The 21,823-nt window shown below is 46.4% G+C and overlaps 2 protein-coding genes across 4 annotated transcripts in view; one reads left to right on the forward strand and one right to left on the reverse strand.

Annotated features, from left to right (window-relative positions):
- Ppp1r13b (protein phosphatase 1 regulatory subunit 13B) overlaps window positions 1-21,823 on the forward strand; it is a 74,842-nt gene that overhangs the window by 49,125 nt on the left and 3,894 nt on the right. For 2 of the 3 annotated variants that reach the window (XM_076921034.1, XM_076921036.1), the window contains 11 exons: window positions 4,540-4,641; window positions 7,198-7,372; window positions 8,542-8,738; window positions 11,563-11,703; window positions 14,055-14,235; window positions 15,791-15,895; window positions 17,528-17,694; window positions 18,002-18,503; window positions 19,438-20,204; window positions 20,712-20,849; window positions 20,918-21,051. In XM_076921034.1, the coding sequence (XP_076777149.1) occupies window positions 4,540-4,641; window positions 7,198-7,372; window positions 8,542-8,738; window positions 11,563-11,703; window positions 14,055-14,235; window positions 15,791-15,895; window positions 17,528-17,694; window positions 18,002-18,503; window positions 19,438-20,204; window positions 20,712-20,849; window positions 20,918-21,051 (2,609 nt within the window). The remainder of the gene's footprint in view (window positions 1-4,539; window positions 4,642-7,197; window positions 7,373-8,541; window positions 8,739-11,562; window positions 11,704-14,054; window positions 14,236-15,790; window positions 15,896-17,527; window positions 17,695-18,001; window positions 18,504-19,437; window positions 20,205-20,711; window positions 20,850-20,917; window positions 21,052-21,823) is intronic. The other variant, XM_076921035.1, reaches the window with a different exon arrangement.
- Zfyve21 (zinc finger FYVE-type containing 21) overlaps window positions 1-21,823 on the reverse strand; it is a 42,375-nt gene that overhangs the window by 1,188 nt on the left and 19,364 nt on the right. The gene's annotated exons all lie outside the window — the stretch shown is intronic.

The raw sequence follows: 21,823 nt of genomic DNA on the forward strand, positions 1-21,823 counted from the left end.
ACAAAAAGCAGTTGTATTAAAAACACAGCAGAGGGCTGGAGAGATGGCACCAGCAGTTAAGAGCACTGACTGCTCTTCCAGAGGTCCTGAGTTAAATATGGTGGCTCACAACCATCTGTAATGGGACCTGATGCCCTCTTCTGGTGTGTCTGAATAGTGTGACAATGTACTCACATACATAAAATAAATTAATCTTTTTAAAAATATAGCATAAGTAGAGCAAGGTTCCCAAGTCAGCTGTGGCACAATTAGCTGCCTGAGAGCACCGTCAGGGGCTGCCAGAGGGAGCGAGAGCTGCCAGGGGCTTCTGCAGAGATGGGCGAGGGGATGGCAGATTTGGTAGTGGCATAAATTGAGGTGTAGGTACATCAACTATGGGGACAATTAGAGTTCACTATACTGAGCTTCAATTAAATCTTTTTGAGACCGGTTCCTGTTACTGTCTAGGGGTCTTGATTGGATTTGTCTTCTCTGCCAGTTAAAGATGAAAAGGCAGGGAAAATCTCAACCACAACAGGTGGCAGGGCTAATGGCGGATCTCAGACACAGCGGACAGCAGATTCTGCTAAAAGAAAGGTTTTAAGGGGTGAGTACACACACCCAGTCCCTTCTTGATGACTGGGGGTTGTAAGGGTCTCTGAAGGAGGTCTTTCTTCCTCAGTTTAGGGTTGTTCAGTTTGAACCAAGACAGAGAGGCTGATGGGTCCATAGCTTTAGGATAAAGATGTCCTGATCTGACCTTGAACTTGCAGGACCAGCCCACAGGCAGTGCCCACAGGAAGTTCGCCGTCTTTATGATCTAGATTTGGTCCATCTCCCTATCTGTGTGCCCATCTGGGAATCTTCCTAACAGTTCCTCAATACAAAACAATTTTTATACATACAAAATACAATGGAAAACATGTTTCTGTAGGAATAATGTATACATGCTGCTTTGGTTGCCAGACAGGAAAGCAGTGCTTCACAGGAGGGTAGCTAGTCGTGTGAGGTGCAGGGACATTCTTCTGTATACTAGTATTTTGTCTTGTGGGTAGATTGCTCTCAGCGTGGACTTAAAGGACAACAAAGCATCCTTAGGATAGCAGTTGCCAAGACAAGAGAGCTTCACATCAAGAGCAGACATGTATCCAGTAGAGCAGAAACACTGAAGACACACACGTTGCCACAGGCCAGTCTGAAATGTGCAAGCACATGTGCAGTTCCGAGTTACACCACTGGGTTAGGTAGGCTACCAGTGGGTTTTCCTCCCTAAATTATAACACCAGAATATCACTTTTTTTTTTTTTAAATGGGACTTGTGAGTATAGTGAAGTCATGCTTTGGGGACCTGTATTAGTTACTTTCTGTTGTTATGAAAGAATGCCCTGGCAAAAAGCAACTCAAAAGGAGAAAAGGGGCCAGGTGGTTGGTGGTGCATGCCTTTAATCTCAGCAGAGGCTGGTAGATCTCTGTAGGTTCAAGGCCAGCCTGATCTACAGAGCAAGTTCCAGGACAGCCAGGACTACAAAGAGAAACCGTCTCAAAAAAAAAAAAAAAAAGAAAGAAAGAAAGAAAGAAAGAAAGAAAGAAAGAAAGAGAGGGAGAGAGAAAGGGAGAGAGAGAGAGAGAAGAAAAAGAGAAAAGAAAAAAGAAAAAAGTTGGTTTGGGTAGAGTTAATCATTATGGAGAAGACATGACAAGAAGACAGGAAAGGACCAAGGCAGGAGCAGGGGCCTGGCTGATCATAGTGTGTCTACACACAGGAAGCAGGACTGGGTATAACACATCAAAGCCAGTATTGTACTTCTTCCAGCAAGGCTCCACCTCCTAAAGGTTCCATAACCTCCTGACCAGCCACAACCTGGGAACCAAGTGTTCAAATACAGGAGCCTGTGGGGACAGCTCTCATTCCAACCTCTACAGTATTCAACCCCCAACAGGAGAGCCTGGGATATTTCACCTGACGTCACCAGGATCGGCAAAAGTGTGTTACTGGTCTACGTCTAGTACACTTTATACTTCCCTCGAGCAGCTCAAGCACGTGACAGACAGACAGACACACACACACACACACACGTGTACACACGCACATAGCACCTCCCAAGCACCAAGGTGTGAGTCCCTGTGTCTCCCTTTTCTTGTCCTGCCCCCACTCCCACTGACTCACTTCCTGTTTTCCAGCCAGTCTCCCTTTACTTGTATGTTTGTTTTGGTGACCCAGCGAGTTTAATTAGGCTTGCTCACAGGAGCACTAATAAGCAGTTATTTCAGGAGCACAGGCAATTTACCAGTGGCTACTGTCTCAGCAACCATTAACTGTCAGTAACTCTTGAGGAAGGCATGTAGTCTGGTGAACCCGTCCCTGACAGGATGCTGACAGCCCACTCCTATGCAGTTCATATACAAGTAATCAGAGCTGCTGTGAGGCCAAGAGTTCAAAAGGCATGCCGTGCCCCAAGTCAGGATCTGTGCCATTCCCCTCTGTCCTCCAGCTCTTACCGGCTTTGTTCCTCTTCTTCATGTTCCCTGAACCTTGATTTGGGTGACATAGATATCCCATTTACAGCCAGGAATTCATTTGTCACTTATTCTCGGCATTTGGGCCAATTATAAATCTCCACAGTAACCGTTTACCACTGCAACCTGAAGCTCTGTAACGGAACTCAGCAGCACTGAGCTCTGGGCGTAAACCTAAGTGTTGAGAAGGCCGTGTGGTGGTCACAGCCTGTCTATTAGCAAGACAGCAGCATGAGCTTATTCTCTAGGGCCTGTGACTCAGCTAAAAATAGCAGGCATGCGCTCCCTCCACAGAGCAAGCCCAGCTCCAGTCAGAAGGCAGTTGACGGCCGGCCCTGTAACAGTCAGCAGTATGGTCCAGTAGGCACATCCTGCCTGGCAAGTCAGCGATGCCGGGTGCAGGGCCGCAGCTAAATGAAGCTGCTGACCTTGCTCTTCCAGAAGTCTGTACAGCAGGAGCTTTAGTTTTGGCAGAACATGTGTGTGTTAAAATGGAAGCTTCTGTAACTTGACAGCTTAAAATACCTAATTTTTAAGGACTGACAAGATGGCTTAGAGGGCAAAGGTGTTTGAGGAAAGTATCTTCCTTCTGCATGTGGGAAGGAAAGAGCTGCCTCTTTAAATTATCCTGACTGCCCATGGTATGTGTGCTAATTAATTTATTAACTAAGTAATGTACAATATCTAATTTTTAAAAGAGTGGCTCCACATTGCTCCATCAGGATCTTTAGATAAAAGAATAATATTCAGATAGAATGTTGAACAACTCGTGGTTTGAGTCAGTATTCCTGGAGTATGCTCAGATAATCCTAAGAGGTTAGGAAGAGGCAGAGCTGGTAGCGTGTGGGCTGCAGCTGGAGACACGGCACAGCAGTTTGAGCCTGTTCTTTCAGAGGACCCAGATTCAAGTCCAGCACAACTCTGTAGCTCTTCTCGCCTCTGTGGGACAGACATATAGGCAGAACACCCATATATGTAAAACTGAATTCCAAAACTAGAAAAAATAATTGTAAGAGATTTAAAAAGTGTGTGTGTGTGTGTGTGTGTGTGTGTGTGTGTGTGTGTGTGTGTGTGTGTAAATGTAGAAGTACGTAGTGAGGATCTGAGGGGTGACATACAACACAGCCTTCCAGGTTAGAAAGGAAGGGTTCAAAGGAAGACCAGACCTTTAGCATGGCACTCGGCTGCTTTTACAAGCTGCCTCCTTTGACTCTGTCCTAACTTTTCCCAGGGCCCCTCTCCCAGAGTCCTCACCCCAGCATGTGGACTGGAAGGATATGTGCACAGTGCATGGAGCACATCTGAATGTGTCTTGTCCATGGCAAAGCTTAGTGAGTTGTGTTCTATGTGAAGGGCTAAGAGTACAGGCTGCCTGCACTGCCATATTATGCTCTCTGCTTCTGTTTGCTTTCCCATCTGTGAGGTGGAGTGCCCCTGGCAACTGCTGGTGGACGTCGTGAGGCTTGTGTGGGAAGGGTATACGGCCAGTTGTCGGGCTCCACTTCTTTCTTTGTATGTCCAACCTGCATGCACCATGTAATAGCTGTCAGGTAATAGCTGGACCATACAGAAGGTTTTCAATGAATATTTGCATTTCAGAATCTTATTTGTATTTCAGTTTCTCTAGAGCAGTGACAGTGAATTTTTTAGGGGGGGGTTATCTGTATATTTTCTTTTTTGGTTGTTTGTCTTTAACCGTTTGCCTGTCCTGATTGCTCAAATACACCTGTTAAATCCCTATTCAAAACAGAAGAACTTCAGTTATGCACATCTGCAAATGGTCATGTAATATTTTATTAAATATAGTATCTGAGCTGTATTCATTAGAAAGATGGTGTTTAGAAAAAAAATATGCCTGTTATTTACCTTTAATAAAAGTAGTCACCAGATAGGAGAGATTCTTGTCAGGAGGAAAACTAAGTTTTACTCTTCTAATTCCTTGGGAGCCTATCTAAAATCGAGCTGTGTGTGAATTCTGAAACTTAGAGAAAGGTAATTATGCAGAAGGAAGTACATACCAAGGAGTTCTTTTGTTCTCTACAGGTTGGGAATCCACGTGTTGAACTTACTCTCTCAGAACTTCAAGATATGGCAGCCAGGCAGCAGCAGCAGATTGAAAACCAGCAGCAAATGCTGGTTGCCAAGGTATATTCAAAGACCCACGATTCACAACGTGTGACTTGCAGCATGCTGTTAAGGCTGAGCTCACCAACATGGGTGGTGAGATGGGCGGTGCCAGGAGAGTATGCGCTGAGCAGTGTGTGTGGTACATCCTGTAGTGGCACATGTGCCAGAATCTTCTTGATGTTGGAGTTGCATCAGAGCCTTTGGTCTTTGGTACACATGCCATTACAGAATGGTGGGTGATTGATCTAACCAAATGGCTGGCAGAATGTGGAAAGATCCCTGGGTGTGATCTCTGCCATGTAGTAGGTTTTACTATCCTAGAGACTGGCAATCTGATGAAAGCTCTGGTGGGGGCCCTGGAAGAGTGATAGCCAGTTAACAAATGGGCTTTCCAGTGCTTTTCCACATGGACGTGTTAGGGCTGTAACAGTGTGGGGCATCGGTAGGCCCCATTATATATCCTATGTCCTGCCTGTGGGTAAACACCAAAAGTGGGTTTGGAGAGGTTTCTAAATCATGGTTTAGTTGTGCTTTTGATAATCATGTAGAAAAAACCAGAGCTACTACCTATCCCTCTTGGAGTTATTCATACTGCCTTAAAGTAAAGAAAGCCCAGCATTCTAGAGGCATTCTAGAGGCAGAGGCAGACAGATCTCTGAGTTCAAGGCTAGCTTGATCTATAGTTCAAGTTTCAGGACAGCCTGCGCTACACGGAGACCCTGTCTCAGGAAAGAAAAACCAAAGAAAGGGGGAGCCTCTGAACATTCTGGCTTATTATCCTCTGTCGTGTGTTTCCTTTGTATATGTGTGTTTAGGTGTTAGTAGTACGTGTGCCATGGCATAGGTGTAGAGAAAAGGACAAATTCTTAGAGTTGGTCTCTCCTTCCACCATCTGGGTCCTGGGAGAGGAGCTTAGGTTCAGGCTTGGGAACAGTGCTTTACCCATCTGGCTGGACTGTCTGTCCTCTCTGTAGAGTTACTCAGTCAGCAAGTGACTAGTCTAGTCTTTCTTTTATGTAAATGAGAATTGGTTGTATTTTCTTGAAAATATATCTTTAATAAGATGACCAACAGATGGCTCAGACTGATGGCTTGAGTTCCATTCCTGGAGCTCACATGGTGGAAGGAAAGAAGCAGTTCCTGTGGGCTCTCCTCTGACTTTCACTGAAGCAGTTCCTGTGGGCTATCCTCTGACCTTCACTGAAGCAGTTCCTGTGGGTTATCCTCTGACTTTCACTGAAGCAGTTCCTGTGGGTTATCCTCTGACCTTCACTGAAGCAGTTCCTGTGGGTTATCCTCTGACCTTCATTGAAGCAGTTCCTGTGGGTTATCCTCTGACCTTCACTTGCACATAAAGGCACACGTGGACCCACCCACTTATACTCACACATTTTTTTAAAAGTTGTTTCAAAGCTTATTGGACCTCAAGAATTATAAAAGCAGTATTGTAGAGCTGGAGAGACAGCTCAGCAGGTCAGAGTAATTGCTGTTGTCCAGAGGACCTACATTCATCTCCCAGAACCCATCTCAGACAGCTCACGACTGCCTGTAACTCCGGCTCTAGGGGATCTGACACCCTTTTCTGGCCTCTGTGGGCTCTTGCACACATATGGCATGCATAACACACACACACAAATACAAATGTAATGAAGAAAGCTATAGATTCTTTACACAATATAAACAACAAGCTAATTTCCAATCTGAAATATTTGAGCATGAATTTCTGTACCTTAATGTAGTGAGTAAAGCCTGTGGATTCATGTGTAAGTCTGTGTGCACAGATGGGACCACACACACTTACTGCTGACTTAACTTTCAAAGCATGTTTTCACGTGAGGAGTAGAAAAGCTGGTGAGAAGCGTTGTGTACATTTTATTGTAGGATTGTCCTATTCTGAAATGTTTCACCAGTTACTAACTGAAGAAAGCAAACAGTCCACTGATTGCTTAGTATGAGGTAGAGATTGGAGGCTCATCTAGTGATCTTCTTTCCATATAGGTAGAACTCTTTACTAGTTAGGAAACTGAGTGTGGATCCTTGGAAGTACTTTGTAGGACCAGGAGCCCTGAGCAGACAGCAGGAAGCAAGGCTGGTGGGACTTGACAGATACTATGGCATGCAGAGGAAAATGCGGGAGCAGACCTAAGTTCCTTGCTGTGACCTTTCAGCAGAGGCACCAGCATGTGCAGATCAGTGCATGTTATCAGGTGATGCGTGATGGTGGCGCACGCCTTTAATCCCAGCACTTGGGAGGCAGGGGCAGGTGGATTTCTGAGTTCGAGGCCAGCCTGGTCTACAGAGTGAGTTCCAGGACAGCCAGGGCTACACAGAGAAACCCTGTCTCAAAAACAAACAAACAAACAAACAAACAAACAGGTCTCCCTGAAGATTCCCAAACTCTAATTGTCTCATACATATGGACGTCCAGTTATGTCAGTTTTGTGTGGTCTGATGTGTGCAGAATTCCTTCAGTGTTCTTTAATAGGTGATGTTATAGGGTGCGCTCAGTTTTTTGTTTGTTTGAATGTGTAAAGTTTCCATTTGCAGAGCTTAGATTTTTTCGTTCTTTATTAGGAACAGCGTTTACATTTTCTAAAGCAACAGGAGCGCCGCCAGCAGCAGTCCATTTCTGAAAATGAAAAGCTTCAGAAACTGAAAGAGCGAGTTGAAGCCCAGGAAAACAAGCTGAAGAAGATTCGTGCCATGAGAGGACAAGTTGACTACAGCAAAATTATGAACGGCAATCTGTGTATGTGCTGCACACGGCCCTGTGCCCCACACCCGGGCTAAGTCAGGGCAGACAGGCCAGTGGCCTGGCAGTCCTAGTCACAAACCCAAGTGACACTGTGCATGTTCTAACACTTAACTCTCGCCTGCAGCAAAGAGGATGGAGCCCATTGGGTTAACTGGGATTTTTAATTATATATTCTTTCTTTTAAAAAAAGCTAATGAAGTCTGAGTGAGGTTGTGTGCTAGGATGGTATTGTTTGAATTCAATTTCCCAAATTTTTTAAAATATAAATTTAATTATGGGTTTTTATAGGGCACAATGTAATAATTTTATGAATGTATATTATGTGTATTGGTTAATCAGGAGGTTCACACTTCTATCTCCTTAAACGTAAAATTTTGATAAATTTATGGTGATTTTTGCATATTTATGACATTTGATTTATCTGGGAATAGCTCTGGACCTTTCTGTTATGGTAGCGATGGATTGGTGTCAGGTTGCTCCAGGGGCTATAATGAGTAGTCTGTTTTTGTTTAAGTACTTAAGTTTCATCCATGCATTAAGATGAATATACAGCCAGGTATGGTGCACACGCCTGTAATCCCAGCCCTTTGCCCCTGAGAGGCAGAGACTATGCAGTAAGGCCTCATCTTAGCAAACAGCCAGTTACAGTGCATCATCACACAGGGGCTTTTCTGTGAACTCTGTGAACTCTGGGTTTATTGTGTTTGTTTCTCAGTTCAGCTAATGCCTGTTTAATGTTACAGCGATGGGTAAGACCTTCACAACAAACCTTGTATCTTGTTCTCTGGGATCTGAAGTGCTTTGATCAAACTAGCTTTTGAATTGCTACCCCTAAAGAATATTCAGTAACTAATAGAAGCATAGTTATTGAGTTTGTGAATACTCGTGTCGTGGAATTCAAAGCCTGCCGGTGTGTTCTGGAGTCAGGTAGGCTAGAACACCTGCACAGCAAATCTCATACTCAGAGTTTCTGCATCCCTAGCTCTTGGAAGGAAAAAACTCTGTTTTGCATTGTACATATGCTTTATCTTTATTATTTTATTTTTATGCATACTCTTTAATCCAAGGCTAGCACTAAATAATACCAGAACTGAGTGTAATGAATAGAAATGAAGATGGAGTGTGTCCTTTAAATAACCATTTTTCTTTTTTCGTAATTGCAGCTGCTGAGATAGAAAGGTTCAGTGCCATGTTCCAGGAAAAGAAGCAGGAAGTTCAGACTGCAATCTTACGAGTTGATCAACTTAGTCAGCAACTAGAAGATTTAAAGAAAGGAAAACTGAATGGGTTCCAGTCATACAATGGCAGGTTGACAGGGCCAGCGGCAGTGGAGTTAAAACGACTGTACCAAGAGCTGCAGGTAAGAGCCTGGGTCTGGGGATGGTTAAATGCAGGTGTTCTCCTTCTGACTTTCTCCTTAGAATGTCATGGGTATTCTGAGCCTGGAAACAGACTCATAGATTCTAACTTCATAGTGACGCTGTCATCTACATGTAAATGCCTCCAAAGGGTTCACTCCTGATACCTTCTCAGTGCAGGCTAGGGCTCGGGACTTACTTAGGGAGACAAAACAGTCAGATTTCAGCCTTCAACATTTCCATCTCTTGGGCTTGGAGAAATGGTTCAGAGCTCTTAAGTACTTACTGTTTGTGCAGAAGACCCAAGTTCAGTCTCTAGCACCACATGGTGGTTCACAAACATCTGTAACTCCAGTCCCAGGGGAGCTGATGCCCTCTCATGCTCTGTAGGCACTACACACACAGAATGAGCATACCATTCATCCAACACGCACGCACATGCACACACACACACATGCACACATAAACAAAACAGTGATAATAACATGTCAGTTACAGTTGAGCGTGTGCTGCATTTGGAATTTAGGGTGATCTCTGTGGCCCTCCAGTTACTTCTGTAGTTGAAGTTCCTCATTCAGGGGCCTGGGGTTGGCCTCCTGGATCCTGTAGAGCTGCTGCAGGGGCTGCCCTCAAGACTGAGTGCTGTTGGCCCTTGTCCTTTGTCCATGTACTTTGAAGAGGATGAAGACTTGAGATGTCGGTCCTGCTTTTGTTCCATAAGAACTCTGCTGGGCAATGAGAGCGTGAACTCAAGGCCAGCCTGTGTATATAGCAATTTCCTGTCTCAAAAAAAAAGGACTGGTGATCCTGGTCAGTGGTGAAGCTCTTGCCTGCCATTGTTTATAAGGCCCTGGGTTCAGCCTCTGGCACCAGAACTCAGGCAAACAGAAGCTACTTGTGTAGTGGCTCCGCTGTGCTCTGCTGTGCCGCTCACGGTGGCAGGTCTTCTCTGCAGACATTCACACACAGCCACGTTTCTGTCTTCCCTCCATTCCCTTCTCTCTCTTCCTTCTTCTTCCCTCTCTCCTTTTTTCCCTCCCTCCCTCCCTCCTTTCCTCCCCCACTTCCTCCATCCCTCCCTTTTTAACACAGGGTTTCTCTGTGTAGTCCTGGCTGTTGTGGAACTTACTTTGTACACCAAACTTAAGAGATGTACCTGCCTCTGCCTCCCTGCCTCTGCTGGGACTAAAGACATGCTCTACCATGCCTGGCTAAGAATTTGACCTTTTTACTAATATAAATATAGTTTTTACTTTAGAAAGTGCTCCACTGTATTGAAATAATGGGAAACAGTCTACCCATAAATTATGTTTTCCATAACAACTAGGGGTAGGGGAGGGTGCTCTTGTTGTTGAAGAACACAATAAATATTAAAAGGCACAGAGTCTTGTGCTTCTAGATTACTCTGCCAGGAACCAAAACTTAGAATTGAGTATTCTTCAAAGTAGAAATACAAAACTCATGTCAGGCCACTCTCTTCTCTGACATTCACACCTTCCTATCAGAACAGCTAAACTAAGTCAGAACAGCCCAACAAGAAACAGAAAACACTAAGTCAGGAGATCTGAGTTTGCCATTTAAGCTGTTCGTTGCTGTCCCTATTAATTTATAACCCTAATAAAGGGACTGTTTTACTGCAGCAAATGTTGTATTTGTCACTAGACATGGATTTTGGAATTAGTTACCATGCATTTGTAACATAGGGTCATACAGAGATGGCCTGGCTGTCACATGTCCACAGTTCACTTCTGCATTCACAGATAGAGTTTTCATGGTCAGCATGAGCAGGCCTGTCAGTGAAGCCATGCACTGAGACGCACCCTCACAGTCAGCATCTGCTGTGTGTGTGGCAGGCAGCAGTGTAAGAAGGGGGTACTACAGCCCCTTTTGTTTGAGTGATTTTATACAACAAAATCTTTGAGGGGTGTTGGGTTTTTTTGTTTTTTGAGATGGGGTTTCTCTGTGTTCCCTGGCTGTTCTAAAACTCTCTCTGTAGACCAGGCTGGACTTTAACTCATAGAGACCCACCTGCCTCTGCCTCCCAAATATTGGGATTAAAGATGTGTTCCACCACTGCCTGGTCTGGTCCTTATAGAACAAAATCAACCAAATGTACATTCAGAAATAGTTATAGACTATAAGGGTTTGTTTGTTTGTTTATTGAGAGAGGGTCTCATATGTTCCATGTAGGCCCTGAACTTAGTATGTATGTAGCCAAGGCTAGCCTGAAATTCTATATCCTCCTGCTTCCATCTCCCGGGTGTTAGGACTGTAGGCATGAGCTGCCTTCCCTGGCTTGTTCATTATCAGTTTAGCTGGTGTTTCTGTTGATCTCAGAGACTCCTTTGCATCCGCCATGTTATCATGTGGCTCCTGTAGGTAGTTCACAGGTCTGTTGCTTAGTTTTGAAAAACAAATGAGTTGTATACCAAGAGCTCTTTGTAGTTTATTATTTTTTTTTTTAATTGGGAGACAGTGTCTTCCTGTGTACCCTGAGTGGCCTGGAACTCACAGACAGCCACCTGCCTCTGCCTCCAGAGTGCTGGGATTAAAGGTGTGTGTCTCCACAAGCAGTTTCTGAAAGCTCTTGACCAGCTGCTTTCTAGAATGTTTTAACCTACTTTTTAAAAAGTCTTTGTTGATGGATTTATGGAGTCTGAATCCCTTGCAGCTATGTGAATGAGCACCATGTTGTGGCCAGGGCAGCCCGGTCCTGAAGAGACAACACTTCTGGATTCACATGTGGAGCCCATGTAGGACCCACCTACGAGACACCTGACAGGATGTAGTTAGTGCAACTGTTAATTTGTATTTTCTACTTCGCAGATCCGTAACCAGCTTAATCAGGAACAGAATTCCAAGCTCCAGCAGCAGAAAGAGCTCTTGAACAAGCGCAACATGGAAGTGGCCATGATGGACAAGCGCATCAGCGAGCTTCGGGAACGCCTGTACGGCAAGAAGATCCAGGCACGTGCCTAGCAAGCTGTGAGCGGGGCTGCCGCGGGCTTCACCTAAAAGCAGTTGTTGCTGGGCCTGCTGCTACTTACTGAATCGCAATTCCTAGGAGGTGGAGGCAGGAGATTTGTAAATTAGAGGCCAGTCTGGGCTATATAGGGAGGTCATGTCTCAACAATCTTAAACAAAATGCCATATAATATAGTTATATTTTCAAAAATATTTGCTATTCTAAATTTTAAAGATAGTAAATACTTTGAGCAAAAGCTGGAATAGTACAGGAATATTCACAGGGGAATATGGTAATCTTCCCCCTGTTCTCCAGAACTGACAGTTGCTAATGGTTCTAGTCTAATGGTTAATTCAGACACAAAGGTATAGAGGTGTGTAGGACAGGAAATGGAAATGGGATTGTGGCAAGTGTGTTAGTCAGTCTGCACCTTGACTTTTTTTTAAAAAAAAAAAAAAGAAAGAAAGAAAGAAAGAAAGAAAGAAAGAAAAAACATGGTGACTTTCCAGATCACTGCCTCATCCCTTTAACATTTAATGCTGTACTATGGTCCAGGGTCTGCCTGTCCTTCACCCTCTGAGTCTTTCTGCTTCTCAGTGTGAGTGAGAATAAGCACTATGCCCTGGCCACATCCAACCCTTACACATTGTGGGCTTAGGGCTGAGTGAAGAGCTATCCATTCTGCGCTGGTGTTGGAGAGGACAGGTGCTTGCCTGCCAGGTGTCTCCACGTACACACTGAGACGGTCTAGGGACAGAGGTGTCTGAAAGATGCTCTAAGGAGGTGGGTGTGGGCAATCTGGGTATTTATTTATATTGAGTAATGGAGAGAGTTATTCAGAGAGGAGGAGAAAGAAGGGAGGGAAAGAGGAAAAGAAAGATACATTCAGGAATTAGAATTCTTTCTGCTTTAGATTTTTATTTTATGTACTCCTGTGCATCATATGCACACAGTGCCCATAGAGGCCAGAAGAGGGTGTCAGATCCTCTGGAACTGAACATGGGTCCTAGGAATCAAATCCAGGTCCACTAGCAGATCGGTCAGTACTCTGTACTGCTAAGGCAGGCAGTTCTCCAACCTGGCTACGTGCTGATAAAGGCTGGCGACTCTGAAACCTGTAGCGCAGAGAATTTAGGAGCTTAAGTACAAGGCTGGCTGCTCTAGTCCCCTCTTTCTGGATGACTTAGTTTTTCTCAAGGCCTTGTACTGGTTCTACGAAACCCACCCTTCTTACAGGGTGTCATCTATCTCAGAGTCAATTAAATGTTAATCTTATCTAAAAAAAATCTTCCTGGCAACATCTAAATTACTGTTGGAGCACCTATCTGTGTACTGTGTCTTAGCTAAGATGTATAGAATTACACACACCCCCAAAACCCAAACAAAGAGGGGGTGGGAACCAAACACACAGGGCTGATGAGGTGGTTCTGCAGGCAAACAAACTTGCCACCAAGCCCGACAACACAGTTCAAGCCCAGGACTCATAGTGAAATGGGATCAGAGAACCAATTCCTATAGTAATTGTCCCTGACCTCTACATGTGTGCTGGGATACACACACACACACACACACACACACACACACACACACACTTATAACAATGAAAGATCACAAATAGCTACTACATATGTTAGACTGTTTCAGGGATCTTGAAAAAGATGGTGTTTCTGTAGAGCCATGGCTCTCCTGGAAGATGTAGGTACTTGTGAGCATTTGTGACAGTCTGAACCTTTGCCAGCATGTGGATCTGTGTGTGCACTTAGGAACCCACAGTTCCCTGTTTAGAATCCTCCTAGCAGGAGCCTTAGGAGCCTGTGGTCCTCTGGTTAGGAGCCTGCTGCACTTGCTTTTGATCTTGGTCAGTATCACATGGTGGGTGACTTCTGCTTGGTGGCACCCTTTCTTACAAAAGCAGAACTGCTCTCAGAGATGCAAAGTCCCTGTCAGGACTGGGGTGTCACCTGAACACTTGCCTGCATCCTTACAGTAACTCTCATCCTAACTATAGATTCAGACACAAGCTCAGAGAGGCTAAGTTACTAGCCTGAGACTGCACAGTTATTGCAGGATTCGAAGCCATACTCAGCAAACAAGCAGGCTCGTCTGTCCATACAGCAGGGAGATGGTGTCCCTGAGGGAAGGGAGGCAGTCCTCGGGTCACAGGACTTGTGCTAGCATCATGCCAGCCAGCTCTTTAGTTTTGGAGCTCACCAGTAGGCAGCGTTGAGTATAAGTCAAATTCCTGAAGTCTCCTTCTCTATGCTGGTCTTTCAGGGCGAGTGACTTTCCTCTTTCCTAGCCTGACAGTCTCTCACTGAGCTTAATCTTGACTCAGGTTTCATCTTCATTGCAGCTGAACCGTGTGAATGGCACGGCATCACCACAGTCACCCCTGAGCACATCTGGCCGGGTCGCTGCTGTGGGTCCTTACATCCAGGTTCCCAGTACTGGGGGGTTTCCTCTCCCAGGGGACCCTGTAAAGCCCCAGTCTCTCACCATTGCCTCAGGTGCAGCCCACGGAAGATCCAAGTCTGGTAAGTTGCCCCAGTCCTCTCCTGGGGAGCACAGGAGGAATATGTGGGTGGCGGCCCTGCCCCTGTAGTAAACCTGGGCTCTCTTCCCCCAGAGGTGCCTGCTGTCTACAATAACAGTGACCCTAAAACAAGAACAAACAATCTTTCCTGATCTGAAGGTCTCCACTGTGCTTTACAAATCACAAATGACAAATTATAGTGGTGCATACAGCACAGTCAGAAAATCCACAGACTTGGGTTGGATCATGGGTGTGGCTGCGAAGCCATGGGCTGAATCTCCAGCACCAGGGATCAAGGCTAGGAGAGGAGAGAAAAAATATCTAGGACCCCTTTCTTTGGTCTTTGTAGTTCCAGCACTGTCCTCTGAGTACACTCACTCCATGAACTTCAATCAGGCATAAGGCTCTCTGTGTGGAGAAGATGACTATTTTTAAACTGTAGATTAAAGGATTCAAGACTTGCCAAGCATGGTGACATGCGCCTGTGATCCTAGTAGTTAGGAGGCAGAGGCAGGAAGATGACCACAAGTTCAAGGCCAGCCTAGGCTACACAAAGAGACTCTGTCTAAAATATCAGGGTTTCCTTGCAATGACTAGGGTTGGCCTGTATACACAGAATCAAGAATCTGTGTCCTGGCATATTAAATTTGTGAAAATATTATTCTCCAGATATAAAGCTCATGTTTTGTGTTTCCCCCCTCAGGTTAGTAACAAGTTTGTGGTAATCTTTTGTGCTGTTGCCTTTTCCGGGCATTGGGAGCAGGAGTTGTGTTTTTGAGTCAGGGTTTCGTTGTGTGGCCTTGGCTGTTCTGGAACTCACTATGTAGACCAGGATGGCCTTGAGCTTACAGGATCTCCTGCCTCTGTTCTGCTGGGATAAAGCTGTGCACCACCAAGTCAGGCATTGTTGCTGCTTCCTGTTGCTTGGCATAGCTTCTTCTGCCATCTGGCTCCTGACTCCAGTAAAGGAGGTTTCCCTTGTGGGCCAGAACCCACTGTCTATGACCATGTATCAGATAGGTTCCATGCTGAGTATGATCCCTCACTGCGGTGTTCACTGGGGAGGGTGACTGACTCCTTTATCCATGGAAATGTTTCATGGCAAAAAAAAAAAAATTAGCATAGCTATTTCCTGCTCTGTTGAATCAGTGGGCAAGTGGGCAGCAAGGCAGAGGCAGGCAGATCTCTGAGTTCAAAGCCAGCCTGGTCTACAGAGCTAGTTCCAGGACAGCCAGAGCTGCACAGAGAAACCAAAAAAAAAAAAAAAAAAAAAAACCAAAACAAAACAACACCAACACAAACCCAAGCTGAGAATGCCACCTATTTCCCAGTCTCTAAAGTGCTGTGTAGCCTCAGAAGGCTGCCAGAGATGCCATTTATTTCCTTCCTTCCTTCCTTCCTTCCTTCCTTCCTTCCTTCCTTCCTAGCTGAAAAAACCTCTTACAGTTTTCCTGTCTGAACACAAGCTGGGGCAGGATCCCAACTGTGGAGTTGGATGAGGAATTCTCCTCAGGGTTACTGTGATCCATGTTGGCTCTCCTGGTTCTGTTACCTAGATGGCTACAGTAGATGCAGAGGGACCAGCACATGGACAGTGTCAGACCTGGACGTCGGGCCTCATTGCGGCTCCTCAGGGAACTCTGAAAGCCCTCTTGTAAACTGTATGTCACCTAACAGCATTAGTGGGGCACTTTTGATCTATAACAGACTGAATCAACAATCATTCGTTTTTCCAAACTGACAAAGGACTGTTAATTACCCCTGCACTTGAAGGCAATACTGGGCTGATACACCTGCCCTTCCAGCCCAGTTGTGGAGTTGGGGGTATGGCCCCTACATGGTCATTCAGACATGGTTGGTCACCGAGTGATAGATGTTGGCATGGAAAGGATTGTGTTAGAGATTCGTGCGGCAAAGGAAAGCTGCTTATTTCTCAAGAAATTAAGATGAACTGCTGGGCATTGTGGCCCACATTAGGAGGCCGAAGCAGAAGGATTCAAAGTTCTAGACCAGCCTGAGCTACATAGAGAAACCTTACATCAGAAAAGAGAGTGGAGATTTTCTGAGTTAATTATGAAGCCTATTTCTCATGATAATTGAAGGTCCTTTGATTTTCAATACAAATAAGTGGCTCCTTTTAACATCTACCTCATCCTGGTGAAAAAAAGTTTCTTAATCTTCTCATGGCTGCTTCCCATAAAACTTCATTGCTGTGGGGTTTCTGAAGCCAGTGAGCAGCCATGTCAATTCCCATGACCCCAAGAGCAGAAAATCCCATCTCAGCCTGCCTGCTCACACCACAGATCTCCAGCCAGTAAGCTGAGTTTTCCCCTGGGTGCCTCTGGTGAGCTTCATGTAGCCCACACTCCCAGCCACTCACCAGAAGGGAGGGAAAGTTCACACATTCATCAGAGGAGGCGGACAGACGGAAGCAGAATGATAGTTTGTGTTGGGCTCGCACTGTCGTCAGTGAATGGCACAGAGCAGCCAGAGCATCCGAACAGCTTGTCCCTACAGTGCATGCCACTGTCCCACAGGCCTGGCAGAACGTTCTGGAGCAGCTTACACTTAGGCCTGAGAGCAGTTATGGCAGATGACTTTTGTTCTGCTGCCCAGTTCTCTGCATCTGCGCTGTTCATGCTCACACCTAGCTTCGTGGGACTGGAAGTTTGACAGCCCACACCTGTGTCTGTCAGAGAGGCAGAGGCCAAAGGCAGGACATACGGCTGACCCACAGTTTCAGGTCAACTTGTGTGGACTCCTTTTCAGTTTGGAAAATGCTCTATAATAAACACCTTTCTGTGGCCTTCCTGGGAACTTGCAGGTGAGGACTGGCCTCCTAATCATTGCAACAAAATGTTAGCTGCTGCTTCTGCTGCTACCCAGTCAGAAAGAACTGGGACTGACTGCCTCTTGTGCTCAGTCACGGACTTTTACAGAGGAAGAACTCCTCACACTAAAGGAGAAATTTTATTTTAATAATGGAAATCATACAAATCAAATCTATTATGAGGTCAAATGATAAGTCTTCTCCTGTGGCTGTATGTGATTGTTTATAAATGGTGCCTGATGGGTAAGTGCTTGCTGTGGTCTGTGCTGAGGCTATTCCAGTTGGTGAGTGCTGGCCACAGTAGCCAGGATCACTCCTCGAGCTTTAGGCAAGGGTCTGTGGGCTTTTGAGCAAACTAGTAATCACGCAGGTGTTGGAAGTCCCTGCACAGTCTTTGTTTCTGCCTCGACTAATTTCAAGACTTTTTTTTTTGTTTTTATTTAAATTCTATGCTACTTTCAAGCTAATGATGGAAACTGGCCAACATTAAAGCAGAATTCTGCTTCAGTGAAGTCAACTCAGATGACTGGTGGAGACTGGAAGGACTCGGGCATGGAGGGGACCCTAAAGCAAGGTGCCATCTCAAGCCAGCCTTTGCCTTTGTCAGCACTGGGAGCTACAGAAAAACTGGTAGGTTATCTGGCTTTAATCACAGAGCCCCAGGGAGTTTCCCTTGTGTTCTGATCTTCAGCTCAAGGGTGTGAACCATGAAGTCAAGTTAGTCCTGTTGGTGTCCACTTTATACCCCAAATTTTAGAGAGCCACTGGCCCTTAGGTGCCTGAGAAGGCTCAATTTAGACAGATAGTGAGCTTGATAGTGTGTCCTGTGTCCTTTGAAGGCTTACAAATTGTACTGTGTGCTGTTATAAATGGAAAGAAGTGTGTTTTAACCTTCCAAAAAGTAACTTTCTGTTTTTTTCTTAACTTCTAAATTTAGGGCATCGAGATTGGCAAAGGGCCACCTCCTATACCTGGTGTAGGCAAGCCACTGCCCCCAAGTTATGGGACATATCCAAGTCCTGGGCCCCTGGGCCCAGGATCAACAAGCTCTCTGGAGAGGAGGAAAGAAGGAAGCTTGCCCAGACCTGGTGCAGGCCCACCAAGTCGGCAGAAACCCGCCCCGCTGCCCCCAGCAGGCAACGCTCCCCAGCCTGGCTCCTCACAGCAGATTCAGCAGAGGATCTCAGTGCCACCAAGTCCCACATACCCACCAGCGGGGCCACCTGCGTTTCCAACTGGAGATGGAAAACCTGAGCTTCCACTCACAGTGGCCATTAGGCCTTTTCTGGCTGATAAAGGGTCAAGGCCACAGTCTCCCAGGAAAGGACCTCAGACAGTAAATTCAAGTTCTATATATTCCATGTACCTCCAGCAAGCCACACCACCTAAGAATTACCAGCCACCAGCACATGGCACCTTAAATAAGTCAGTTAAAGCAGGTATGCTGGCTGTACACTCTCTCTGAAATGGAAGGTCCATTGCATGCTACTTAGGATCAAACATAATTCTTACCTAAAATATAGTATGTCAGTTTAGGATGAAATAAGACACAAAATGCAGAATCATTTTGCAGGTGAGTCACGCCTTGACTTCCTGCTGGGTGTTGGCATATCACTCAGTAGTAAATCTGTCACCCAGGATAACACTTCTGGGATTTCCATTCCTCCTGCTTCAGTAACTTGTGCCATTAGTTACCCAGTGACTGGGGTGGACCTGCTGGCCATTGCTAAGTAAGCATCCTGGGCATGGGCAGGGTGAGGAGCTGCCAGGAAGGACACCCTGCAGTGGGTCTTTGAACAGGGACTTTCTAGGAAGGCAAATGAGAAGATCCAGCATGGCTCTATGGACCTCATGAGGTCCAAGAGATTCCCATTGTAGCTGGAAGGTTCTGTGGGCCAGGTCAGGGCTGCAGCATCCATACTTGTAATTCAGTTTCTGAGTGCGTTACCTGTCAAGGACCTCTCAAGTAGTGTGGTCTGTGGGCATGGTTCTGACCTTGGGAGAAGCTCTTGGGCCACAGATCAAATGTGTCCTGTTCCAAAGAGGTAAGTATCTCTCTCCATGTTGCCTGAGTCAGTCCTAGGCATGAATGCAGATGTAGTGGGTTTGGCATTTTCCTTGGCTAGAAAACAACAGACTTTATCAGAATGGGAAAACTCAGGTTGACAACCTTTTCTTTTGAAAGAGCCCCTTTTGGAATCAAACATAAAATCCAGTCAAAAGGGGCGAGTGGAGGTCTTGGAAAAGCTTTGCTGAGGATTCAGAAGTCAGAACCTAGCGGCAACAGTAGCTTCCTGGTCATCCCGTCAGTGCAGGGAGGGGGTCGTGTTACAGCAGCCAGGGTGAACCTGTTCTGTCCTGTTTCTCCTCTAGTGTATGGTAAGCCTGTCCTACCATCAGGGTCAGCATCTCCATCGCCCCTACCGTTTCTTCATGGGCCACTGGGTCCAGGCACGACACAGCCTCAGCCACCTTCAGAATGTGCTGAGAAAGAGCCAGAACAGGAAGGCCCCAGTGTACCTGGAGAAGGCAGCACGGTGGAAAGCTTGCCACGGCCGCTCAGTCCCACCAAGCTCACACCCATCGTACACTCTCCACTCCGTTATCAGAGTGATGCAGACCTGGAAGCTCTCCGCAGGAAACTGGCCAATGCACCCAGACCCCTGAAGAAACGCAACTCTATCACAGAGCCCGAGGGCCCTGGAGGGCCCAACATTCAGAAGTTGCTTTATCAGCGCTTCAACACCCTGGCTGGTGGCATGGAGGGTACCCCTTTCTACCAGCCCAGCCCTTCCCAGGACTTTGTGGGCACCTTAGCTGATGTAGACAATGGAAACACCAATGCCAATGGCAACTTGGATGAGCCTTTCCCTCCCCGGCCCACAGCCCCACTTCCTGATGAGCTTGCCCCATCCTCAGATGCCAATGATAATGAGTTACCCTCCCCTGAGCCAGAGGAACTCATTTGTCCCCAAACAACTCATCAAACTGCTGACCCTGCTGAGGACAATAACAACAACGTGGCCACAGTACCCTCCACAGAACAGATCCCAAGTCCTGTGGCTGAGGCTCCTTCAGAGGAGGATCAAGTCCCTCCAGCACCTCTTTCCCCTGTCGTCCCTCCTCCAGCAGCATCTGCGGTGGGTATCCTTGCTAGCCCAAAGCCAGGCATGCAGGATTAGATGTGGGCACAGGAGAGTCCAAAGCATAGCACATGGTACTCTGGTAAGCTAGATGCCATGGACACTGAATGACAGACAAGGAGAAAAGCAAGGAGCCTCCCTGAGGAAGTCACTAGTGACACTGCAGAGAGGGCTTGGGACCATCTCAGGGAATGCATACAAGTCTTTCTTACTGGGATCCCTGAGCCACCACCAAGGGCATGGCAGTAGGGATAAGCTGACTCCCTTGGGGAAGACATCTGGTTCAGCAGTGTGGCTGTCACCATACTCCCTTCCACAAATCTTCCCAGGAGTAGCTAGCAGCCTCAGGAAGCCACTGCACTCAGCTGATAGCCAGGCCCTCCTAAGGCAGCCACCAGAGCTGCTCCTGGAGAACTCCTGCCACCCCTTCCCACATCAGGGTCTTGGGTTGGTCTTGGACTAGGGTAGGTCACCTGATACTGAACTGCTTCCACCTACCTACAGGGCAAACGGACCAACCTGAAGAAGCCTAACTCTGAGCGGACAGGGCATGGACTGAGAGTGCGCTTCAACCCCCTAGCCCTGCTTCTGGATGCTTCTCTAGAAGGAGAGTTTGATCTAGTGCAGAGGATCATCTATGAGGTGAGCCATCCTCCTGTGTGTACTGCTGGGAGTTGGAAGGGCGGGCTTTCACATGCTCTGTGTCCTAGGTGGAAGACCCTAGCAAACCCAATGATGAAGGGATCACCCCTCTACACAATGCTGTCTGTGCTGGCCACCACCATATCGTGAAGTTTCTGCTGGACTTTGGTGTCAATGTGAACGCTGCAGACAGTGATGGATGGTGAGAGCCCATGGGTGTGGGGATGGAAAGGCCCAGAGACTCACTCCGTACCTTACAAAAAGAGAGGATTCAAGCCTCAGAAAATTAAGAATCATAGAGGAAGAATACCCCTCGTTCATTCCCAGAAAAGCCGTCTGCAGCACTGTGCCGCCTGCATCCTTTTCTCCCTGTTACGGCTGTGCTGTCTAAGCCGTCTGCAGCACTGTGCCGCCTGCATCCTTTTCTCCCTGTTACGGCTGTGCTGTCTAAGCCGTCTGCAGCACTGTGCCGCCTGCATCCTTTTCTCCCTGTTACGGCTGTGCTGTCTAAGCCGTCTGCAGCACTGTGCCGCCTGCAGCACTGTGCCGCCTGCATCCTTTTCTCCCTGTTACGGCTGTGCTGTCTGTGTTTCGTAGCCCTGATTAGGGCTGCAATTGTTTGTACTGTTTTCAAACATTCCATATGAAATACATGCATCCTATAGAAAGTGAAAAATACCTGCAGCGATTTGCTGTGCCAGGGTAGGGTGAAACCCAGGTGGAGAGGCTCCCCCTTCTCAAAAGAGAAGGGGATGGGGGGAGGAGCTGTGTGAGCGGGAGACTGGGAGGAGGGGGAAACTGATATTGGGTTGTGAAGTAAATAAATAATGAGAAAAAAACAAAATCCAGTAATACTAAAAAAAAAAAAAAAATGAGAAAGCAATTGAAGAAAACACCCCAGTGTCATCCTTTGTCTCTACATGTGCCTGCACAGGGACATTCATACACGATTACCAGCTTAGTTGTCTATAAAT

This window comes from Arvicanthis niloticus, chromosome 23 (genome assembly GCF_011762505.2).
Source record: "Arvicanthis niloticus isolate mArvNil1 chromosome 23, mArvNil1.pat.X, whole genome shotgun sequence".
Classification (NCBI taxonomy): Eukaryota; Metazoa; Chordata; class Mammalia; order Rodentia; family Muridae; genus Arvicanthis; species Arvicanthis niloticus.